Consider the following 10,319-nt stretch of genomic DNA (forward strand, 5'->3'; position numbering starts at 1 on the left):
AAAAAAAAAAAAAGAAGAAGAAGAAGAAGAAGAAAAGCCTGGCATGGGCTGGGGGTGCATCTCTCTGGGGTGGTGGGGGTCCCCTGCCAGCAGGATATGGAAAGTAGGTAGTCTTTCCTCACCAGCCAGTCCCTAAACAACTCGTTTTCATGTCAGACCATGTTTCCTTTCAGTTTGAGAAGCTGGGGTACAGTCAGCCCTGGATCCAGGTACCGACCTCCTGTGTTTATCTGACAGGTAAGGAACAGCATGAGTATGAAGTCCCAGGTGCCAGGTATGCACACAACATGCGTGTTTTACGTTATTGGAAACCCAGGGCCTGAACTAGGATGAGGCCCCGTGGGTGAGAGTGAAATGTCTCGCTGCATTGAACAATTGGCCCACCCCGCTTAAACGTGAGCCTCTAACAAGGCTGGAGTGACTGTAACTATTGTAAGAGAAGCGACGGGCTCTGAGGCTTGCCTGAAGTGGTGCAGTCACCTGAGAGAGGCAGCTTTGACTCAGGCTCAGCTGGAAGGCAGGAGGCAGGAGCCGAGAGGCAGAGGTGGTCTGACGCTTCCCCTCTTCCAAGGTCACCTGATGCTAGGGCTTCTTTGTGTCGTGTGGAGACTTTGACCTTGGATTCTCCCACTCCCCACTACAGGTCAGTCTCTGTTCTCATTCCCTGGTGCCACCCCACCAAGACAGTATGTCCTGCTGCCGCCCTCTGCTGGCCTCCTCGTAAGAATGCAAGCAGGCATCAGGCTTGGGTGAGCTGCCAAGGGAACAGGTGGCCCTCAAGTCACAAAGGGCAGTGTTCCTGGCTCATCAGAGGCTGGACCTCCTTTTTTAAAATGCATTGGGGGATTTTTTTTAAGTATTTTTTCTTTTTTTTTGTTTTTGTTTTTGTTTTTGTTTTTGTTTTTCGAGACAGGGTGTCTCTGAGTAGTCCTGGCTGTCCTGGAACTCACTCTGTAGACCAAGCTGGCCTCGAACTCAGAAATCTGCCTGCCTCTGCCACCCAAGTGCTGGGATTAAAGACGTGCACCACCACCACCTGGCTCTCCCTTTTTTTTTTTTTTAAGATTTAAGATTTATTTATTTTATGTATATGAGTACACTGTAGCTGTACAGATGGCTATGAGCCTTCATGTGGTTGTTGGGAATTGAATTTTTTTAGGACCTCTGCTCACTCTAGTTGGCCCCGCTGGCCCACAGATTTATTTATTACTATACCTAAGTACACTGTAGCTGTCTTCAGACGCTCCAGAAGAGGACGTCAGATCTCATACGGGTAGTTGTGAGCCACCATGTGGTTGCTGGGATCCCAACTCAGGACCTTCGGAAGAACAGTCAGTGCTCTTACCCGCTGAGCCACCTCACCAGCCCTCATGGGGGGAAATGCTTGTTACTGAAATCAAAGACTGTAAATTTATTCCCAGGGTGGATGACGTCTGAACAACACAATGCCACAATGATTGACATGCTAGGTGATGACAACTTGGGAGAGTTGTATATAAATACACAGTTCTCTGTAAACTAGCTGCATCTTGGTGCAGCTTCACCTTGGCAGAGGCAATGATGTCAGGATAGAAAGAGTGGCAAGGGAGCACTCCCAACTACTCCCTCTCCTACCCAAGTCAGTATACCAAAACAGGAGGAAGAGCCAGGTGTGGTGGCACACCTGTGACTCTCGCAGTTGGGAGGCTGAGACAGGAGGATCATGAGTTCAAGACCAGCTAGAGCTACCTAGAGAATTTGAAGCCAGTCTGGTCTTACATAGTATGATCCTGCCTCAAAAGAGAGAACTTGAAGACCGGCAAGATAGTTCAATGGGTAAAGGTGCTACCACGGAGCCTGACCCCCTGAGTTCAATCGCTGAGACCCACATGGTAGAGAGGCTGAGAGAACAGAAACAATTTGCCTCTTCTCAGACTCACTTGTACTTGGTGCCATCTTACTGTGACATGTCTCCCAGCTAAGAGGCCCCCAGCAAATGCTGCTGACTGAAGGGAATCCAGTGACCTCTGTAAAGGGGCCCCTAGCAGGGCAGACACGCCCCCAGTGGGTGCGTCCTGAGCCTCTCTCATCTGCACTCTCCCACAGCTGCAGTGATGGAGTACCTGCACCTGGCACTGAGACCCATCTGCACCATCCCCCCACTACTCACCCGCAGTGAGGTAAGAATGGGGGAATCCCAGCCCTGCACCGTCCTCCTCTCCTCCTCCTTTACCATTGCTGAACACCTCTGTCACAAGATTCTTCTCTGCGCTCTCAGAGCCTTCCATGTAGACCCGAAACTACAGCCCCTTCCTTCCTCCTTCTTTCTTTCCTTCTTTCTTTCTTTCTTTCTTTCTTTCTTTCTTTTCTTTTCTTTTTGTTTTTTTTGAGACAGGGTTTCTCTGTGTAGTCCTGGCTGTCCTGGAACTCACTCTGTAGACCAGGCTGGCCCCGAATTCAGAAATCTGCCTGCCTCTGACTCCCAAGTGCTGGGATTAAAGGCGTGTGCCACCACTGCCTGGCTAGCCCACTGCTTTCTAATGCTCCCAACCCACAAAGTTTTGCTCAGACGTACTGAAAAATTGGACAACTGCAAACTCCTATTCACAGCTGTCATTCCAGCCATAGGTGGCTTATCTTCTAGCCAGACCTGAATTCCCAAAGGCAGGTCCCATAGCAGGCACTCTTTTGAACCCAAACTCTGAATGTATGCATGTGTGTGTGTGTGTGTGTGTGTGTGTGTGTGTGTGTGTACGTGTGCATGCGTGCACTCACACAAATCCCCAATAGCCCTAGGCTCATCATTCATGTTTTTCACATGCTTGTTTAACAATAAGTAAGTCTTAAGTGCCTTCTGTGTACAGAATATCAATACCATTCTCATAGTTATGGTGCACAGTTTGAGAATGTTATCTTGTTTTTGAGACAAGTCTCACACTATGTAGCTCTGAATATCCTGGAACTCACTGTGTAGAGCAAGCTGGCCTCAGAATCAGGGATCCCCCCACCCTTTCCTCCTGAGTGCTGGCATGCAATGTGTGCACCATTGCACCAACTGATGTGTATGTAGTTTTTTTATATTTGCTTAGCATGAACCATCCAAAAGGAGGACATCTTGGCGCTGGAGGGAGGACTCATCAGTTTAGAGCCCTCCTCACTGCTCTTCAGATGACCCCGCTTGATTCCCAGCACCCACGTGGTGGCTCACAACTATCCATGGCTCCAGTCCCAAGGGATCGGACGCCTTCTTCTGGCATGCACACAGTGCACATACATGCACTCAGGCAGAGCATATAAGATGAATAAATCTAAGAACTCTTTTTGTTTTTACAAAAAAGGCATTTGAAGTGGACTTTAAACAGCGAGGCGGCAGGTGGTACTTAGGGTCTCTCTCATTTGATTCCTCCTAGCCTTAAATTAGGAAGGGCAAGAAGATTATGCCTTTCATTTTATGATGAGAAACCAGTGGCTTGTCCAAGATCACGCCACACTGGAATTGGCTTCAGGATGCCAAGTTCGGTGCTCCGTAAGCTGAAAGGAAAATGTTTCAGAAAAGCTACTGCCTACATCCTTCCCAGACTGATGGAGAATGATGACAGTCCTTGAGTGTCATTTGATATTCACTACTGCTGGACACTATTACCCTGTGCACGTTCAGAGGAGGGAATTAGAGACACAGCTGCCTACACAGGGTCACTCACTTGCAGGGTACTGGTGGGATTTGAACCCCAGACCTAAAGCTCTACCACTGTCTTGTAAGACACCAGGAACCAACAAGGCAAACCAGCTGTCAGGAGTGCTGAGGAACTGTAGTCTCAGACACTGGCTTGTCTAAAGTGTGGGTTTGCCAGTTAACGTGTTGGCTCTAGGGCAGAGGATCTGGGGCAGTTGCTGGCCAGTCTGTGAAACAACAATCAGCTCTTTAGCATTTAAAAACCTTTCATTCCTTAAGCACCTTCTGTGTGCCAGGCATGTCACTGAGCACTGGAGGTAAGAAAGACTTGGCACTTACCTCAGGAAGTTCACAATCCAAAGAGGAAAATGTTTTAGAAACCAGGCAACATAACTCTGTGATATGAGCTACCCCGAGATATGAGGAGGAATTTTCCAGCATGCAGGAGAGCAACCTGTGCCCTGAGGTCACTGTTAAACCTGACCTCTGAGAACGCTGTGCTAGGACCTGCTTGCCTAGCTCACAGCTATGTCTCGTTGCAAGAGGTGCTTTGTTGGTAACCTGCATTCCTCCAAGCCCAGAACTTACTATCTGGGGCAAATTGGACAAGAATTGGTCTATTTTCCTCACTGGGGTCCCCAGACCAGGGCATGGCCCCAAGGCCCTGTCTGTGCCATGAGAGAACCGCATAGCCAATGCCTAGCTAGAGAATAACAAGCCAGGTGGGAGAGCATCTCCAGACCCCAGCAAGACCAAGAATATGGCCACTTTCTAAAGTGGATCTCCTCTGTGACCCTAGGCACACTTAAGCTCTGTTCTTCAATTTCCAATTATTCAAAGAGGAAATCGTGCCGTAACAGAGGACAAAAGTGTATAAAGGGTCCACACCAAGTGCAGTGGGAGTTCTATCATCCATAGTTGTCATTTATTACCCTGGAAGTGGGTGGGCCTCAGGCCAACTGGCAGCAGGAGAAATGCAGCTCAGACTTAAAGAGGAATCACTTGTTCCTAATTGAATTCCTCTCTTAGGGTCACTTAGTTAACCAGCTGAGAGGACAAGAAGGCTGTTCTGGAGGCCCCACCCTCTATAATTGCTCTTGAGCTGGACGCAGAAAGCCAACATCCTCCTTTTGGAGATGTTTTTCTGGAGAACCGCACCCCACCACAGGCAGGAGGCCTTCAGCCTGTCCTGGTTTTCAAGAATGCATCTAAGGGTTTCCAAGAGTCTAGAACTGCGCTAGGCTGGGAAGAGAAGTAGGAAAGGGGAATGAAACAGGGTAAGAATTTAGCAGAGCCTGAGGGTGAGATATAGAAAGCATCGAAGAGGCTGCGCCCTCCAAGAAAAAGATCCCAGAAAGAAAGCATCCCCTCGCCCCCTCAGGAAGGCATCGCAGGAACCAGACGCAGCATCCAGTCTTTAAACCCCAGTGTGACAGAAAGGCAGTGTGCCCTTCCCTTATCCTTTTGGTCAACAAGGCACAGCCCAGCCCTCTGCTGCTCCGCCTCTCTCATAGGTGCTCAGCGTGGCCGTGACGCACACCTTCCAGATTGCCAAGGCCCGCGCTCAGCTTGGCTATGCGCCGGACAAGTTCAGCTTCGCCGACGCAGTGGAGCGATATGTGCAGGCCACGACCCCGCAGCCCCGCTGTTGCACCGTGCTGACGCTCCTGAGGCTGCTGCTCATGCTGCTGCTACTGCTTGGCCTGCTCGGCCTGGCCCTGTTCTTCCTAGGGCTGCAGCCTTTGCAGGCAGTGGTGGAGAGGCTTTGAGCCGGACCCCGACCACGCCCACGCAAGACTTGCTGCGTTTCTACCGGGCTTTTTGACCCGCCCCTGCCTCTTGACCCCGCCCCGATTCCTAGCCGCGCCTCCGCTCCGCTCTCTTGGTTTCTTTCTATTCGTTCGCGTGTTTGGGCTCACTTCCTTGTTTCCTTGCTCTTCGCCTCTTGGTCCAGTGTGGTACTCTTTCCCGAGGCTAGGGGAGGTGGCTGATGAGGTTCCAGCCTCAGCCTGCTTCTCCTTCCCAGCCATTTCCAGTCCTACCCAGTCTAGCCTTCTCCTTTCTATTCTTCCAGATCCTTCCTTGCTCTGGCTTCGCCCCTTTCTGCCTCCATCGGCACGCTGAAAAGTCCTGCCTTCGCGGTTGGTCTAATGCGTGAGTTCTAGTTGGTGGAGTTTGTGGAATTGGACCTGTCTTCTTCCTCCTTTTGGGGCCTTCTCCCTTCCACCTCTTCTTTGAGATTATCCTGATCTTGACACCGATCTATGTGTTGACTAGCTGGGAAAGGGTACCTACCCAAGCCCAACTTGATAGCATTTGGTTCTCATTTAATGAGTGGAAACGACTCCAAAGGAGGAAATGGGGGTGAAGGAGGGGGAGTTTGTAAAATAAATTTGAATGTCTCATTAAAGAGCACCAATATAACAGACAAAATAATAGTTTGGCTGATCATATTTTATAATGTAGTTTGTGTGTTCCTGTATGAGGTATCAGAGGATGTCGTTCCTGAAGCTGTCTTATCTTATTTTTTCCAGACTGTTTTGGAGTTTAGAATTTGGAATGGGTAGGCTAGGCAAGAAGCCTTAGGGATCGATCTGTCTCTGGCTTCCCAGCTCTGGGGTTGCAAGTATATGCCACCACACTCAGCATTTTATGTGGGTGCTGGAAATGGAAATCAAGTCCCCATCCTTGTGTGACAAGCACTTTCCTGAGCCACTTCCCCAGCATCCATATTACAGTATCGTTTGTATCTTAGTGGTCCTCACCATCATCTTTAAGAATGTATGCCCACAAAACTGCTCTCTACAGAGACTGTACCTCCCTGCCATTGTGATATGGACTGTGGATCCCTAAATGACTGTGTAAGCAGATCCACAGATATTTATCATATGGTGCACACGTGGCATTAACTGAATAAACACCATGAACCCTAGCAGAGAAGAAAGTAACTACCGGGCTGCAGCGGAGGAAAGCAAAGGTACTGGTTAACCTTCATAGGTGGTGTTCTTCACAGCTTGTGTCCCTATCTGGCAAATAAGGAAAATTGTGTAGGAGTTTTAAAATACAGTAGGCAGAATTTTGTGTGTGTGTGTGTCTATTTCTTAAAAAGACTTATTTATATATTTATGTATATGAGTACACTACAACTGTCTTCAGACACACCAGAAGAGGGCATTGAACCTCACTATAGATGTTTATGAACCACCCTGTGGTTTCTGGGAATTAAACTCAGGACCTCTGGAATAGTAGTCAGTGCTCTTAACCACTGAGCCATTTCTCCAGTGTCTACTTGATTTTTTGTTTCTTTATTTGGTTGGTTTTCTTTTTGCTTGTTTGTTTTAAAGATCAGTAGTAATCATTTCTATCTGGTTAGTGCCCAACACTGGCAGGAACTTGCATTTGTATGGCCTTTTCCCATCATTAGAGCCAATTTAAAGATGAGGAATTGGAGGCCATCACTAACTTGAAATATCAGAAGGTGAGGGCTACTGCTCTGTAGCTGAGATCATTTGGAAGAACTTCCCAAGGCCCAGTGGGAAATGTAATACATGGTTTATGCCCATTGCAGCCTAACTGTTCCAGACTTTAGGGTTGAAGTCTGGGTCCCCTTCCTTCTCCAGACCTACAAATCTTAGGCTGACTGAGGTTGGCCATCATACTTACTTTTCCTGTTGCTATGATAAAATACTTGGGCAAGCTGGGTGGTGGTGGCTCATGCCTTTCATTCTAGCACTTGGAGTCAAAGGTAGGCAGATCTCTGAGTTCAAGGCCAGCCTGGTCTACAGAGTGAGATGCAGGACAGCCGAGGCTACACAGAGAAACCCTGTTTTAGAAAAATGAAACTCCAATAATAGCAACTTAAGGGTTTCTTTTTGCCTCATAGTTCATAGGTCCATTGTGTGAGCAAAGTTAGTGTCAGGAACATGAAGCAGCTGGTCACATGGTGTCTGTAGTCAGAAAGAAGAGAGACTGTTGTGTTCACCCACGTTCTGGGATGGTACCGCCCACTATTAGAATGGGTTCCTATCTCAACCTCATTGAGAACTCCATCACATAATCCATCACAGACATGCCTAGAGACTACCTAACCTACCCTAACCTAATCTAATTCCTGACAGGTGTGCCTGCCAGTGCTTCTAGATCCTTTCTAATTGACCATCAACACTAACCATCACAACCGGCAGTTGGACTTCCTTCTCTGATAAATTTGTATCATCTAAATGTACCTCCCTTTCTCTAAACGCCCTCTTTCAACCGTCCCTTCCTGAGAAATACATTTTTAGGGCAGGCAAAATGGACTTACATGTTCACATTATTGTCTAGCCAAGAATCAATTTACTTGTTTTCTGGGTTTCTCCATCTCTTCCACCCTCAAAGCAACAAGACTAAGACCTGAACTTGGAGCAACAAAGATCTTCTTCTCAAGAACTCTTCCGTCCTTCCCTTATCGTATGGGAAAGGATATGGCACCCCCGCCCAACACACAAATCCCTGAAGGGTTTCGATGCAACCCCAATTTACCAGCCCCTGTGAGGCTCTGACAAGCAGGGAACTAAACTTACTTAAACTAAACATACTTAAAGGAACTAAAAGAGGAAGCATTGATAAAGAAAAAAGACTACTACCAAGTGACACACTATCAGAATGGCACAGCCGGTGAGACTGGTTTATAAGTGTTCTGTTAAAAGCCATCCCCAATTGTGGGCCAATGCTAGCCAGCTAAGAGATCTTCAAACTCACCTTTATATGTCTTCCCAAGCTGAGGATATAGCTCAGTGGGTAAAGATGATTGCCACCAAGCCTGATGATGGATGTCCCGTATTCAATTCCTAGGATCTACAATCCCATACTGTAAAAGGAGAGAACAGACTCCTGCAAATTGTTCTCTGACCTCCGCACATACACGGTTGAGGGTGGTGTGTATCGTTTCTAAGGGTAAGGGTGTGTGGCTCAGCGGAGGAGTGCCTTCCGAGGATGTGTAAGGGCCCGAGTTCTAATTTCAGCACTGCCAGAAAGAGGGGGGGAGGGAGGGGGGAATGAGGAAAGAGGGAGGGAGGGAGGGAGGGAGGGAGAGAGAGAGAGAGAGAGGGAGAGGCAGAGACAGAGACAGAGACAGACAGAGAGACAGAGACAGAGAGCGCTGTATAAATCTTCCTCTATCATTCCGATTATTTGCCCCTCTTCAGAATAAAAATGTGTATTGAGCTGTCCACCCTTTTTTTTTTTTTTTTTAAACCAAGCCAGGGTTTTCCTAAGTCTTGCTCACTCCTGAAACCTCTCCGTAAGCTGAATTCTTTTCCGGCACAAAGTAGGGCTTTCATAGTTGTGGATAAATAAGCATTGAGGGGACCACGTGAGAGAATGAAGAAAGCTGAGACCTCAAGAATGGCATTCTACTTAAGACTCCACCCAGCACCCCAGCCCTCCGCAGTCACCTGACGTCTTTTCCACAAACAGTGATTGATGGGTGTCAGCCAGAACCAGGAAAGGACCCTCTCTAACTCATAACCTTTGCGGTTGGCAGAGATCCCGGAAATGCGAACTAACCCAGACCTCCTGTTGGGAATTTGCGAGGTGTCCAGGACCTATTGCTCTGAAAAGGAATGGGGTTTTATTTTGTTTTGTGTTTTGGTTTTTTTTGGGAAGAAAATTCGTGGCCATTACACGAGTTTGTATACCAGACTAGAGAAAGAGACCAGTTTTGTTCGTTTCTTTTTTCCTTTATGTTTTTTTAAAATGAGCTTCAGAAGGATTGAAGAAGAGCGGACACAGCCAAAAAGCATGCAAAAACGGAGAAAAAAAAAATTAGGGATGTGGCAGCGGTGGGATTCGAACCCACGCCATCGAAATGACTGGAGCCTAAATCCAGCGCCTTAGACCACTCGGCCACGCTACCTCCCACTTGTGTGGCTGACCATTCAGAGTATATTAGTGTGATGACGCAGTGCGCTGCATTTTGCAAGCTCCGCCCCTGAATGTTTCCGCATGCCCAATATGAATCCAGCCTTTCAAAATGAAGCGACATCCGCCGCTGACTTCCCAGCGCCCTGGTTCCCAGCACGGCCATCAAGCAGGAACGCACCACTAAAAAGGAAAAGGCAGAACAGTCCCCGAGTGTCAACCATGACAACACTTGACCGCTAAAGTGAGAGAATTTGACTTTTGCATTTTCCGTGGACGTGATGCTGCCTGCAGCCACCTGGTGGCAGTGCTGCGCCGCCGCGTCCTCCAGGCCGGCTCCGCTGGGCGGGGCAGTCACCCAGGAACCGGGTTTGCGCCGAACCTCTTCAGTCTGTAACTACGAGCCCATGGCCGCCGCGTGGTGTCCAGGGTGTCTTGGAGTGTTCCCACGGATCTTTTGTTGATGTGGGCTCCTTCGCTTTTATTATCACATTTTACAGAGTGGGAAAAAGACCTGCCAGTGTAAGTCAGGTACCTCGTCAAGCTAGCTTTCTCCTGCCTCTCAAGGCCCACTCCAAGCTAGACTATTTACGTTGTTTTCAGAAAATTACAATTAGAGAGTACCGCCTAGCAAATGGCGTTTCTGCCATTCAGAATTTTGAAGATCGACTTGAAATTCTTAAAACAAAATATAGGTTAATGTTTTCTTCTCTTCTGATAGTCCCAAGTTTGATTTTTTTTAAAGCAGTTTTAAATCTCCCAGTTT

At 48.0% G+C, this 10,319-nt stretch overlaps 1 protein-coding gene and 1 non-coding gene across 2 annotated transcripts in view; one reads left to right on the forward strand and one right to left on the reverse strand.

Moving 5' to 3' along the window:
- Window positions 1-6,076, forward strand: part of Sdr42e2 (short chain dehydrogenase/reductase family 42E, member 2) — a 19,402-nt gene extending 13,326 nt beyond the window's left edge. Inside the window, exons 9-11 of the mRNA XM_031388142.1 lie at window positions 174-237; window positions 2,086-2,159; window positions 5,167-6,076. Coding sequence (XP_031244002.1) covers window positions 174-237; window positions 2,086-2,159; window positions 5,167-5,421 — 393 coding nt within the window. The 3' untranslated portion in view covers window positions 5,422-6,076. The remainder of the gene's footprint in view (window positions 1-173; window positions 238-2,085; window positions 2,160-5,166) is intronic.
- Window positions 6,077-9,466: 3,390 nt separating this feature from the next.
- On the reverse strand, window positions 9,467-9,548 carry Trnal-uag. The gene has a single exon. It is a non-coding gene; the product is annotated as a tRNA-Leu (tRNA).
- Window positions 9,549-10,319: the final 771 nt, after the last annotated feature.

Source organism: Mastomys coucha, unplaced genomic scaffold (genome assembly GCF_008632895.1).
Source record: "Mastomys coucha isolate ucsf_1 unplaced genomic scaffold, UCSF_Mcou_1 pScaffold21, whole genome shotgun sequence".
NCBI lineage: Eukaryota > Metazoa > Chordata > Mammalia > Rodentia > Muridae > Mastomys > Mastomys coucha.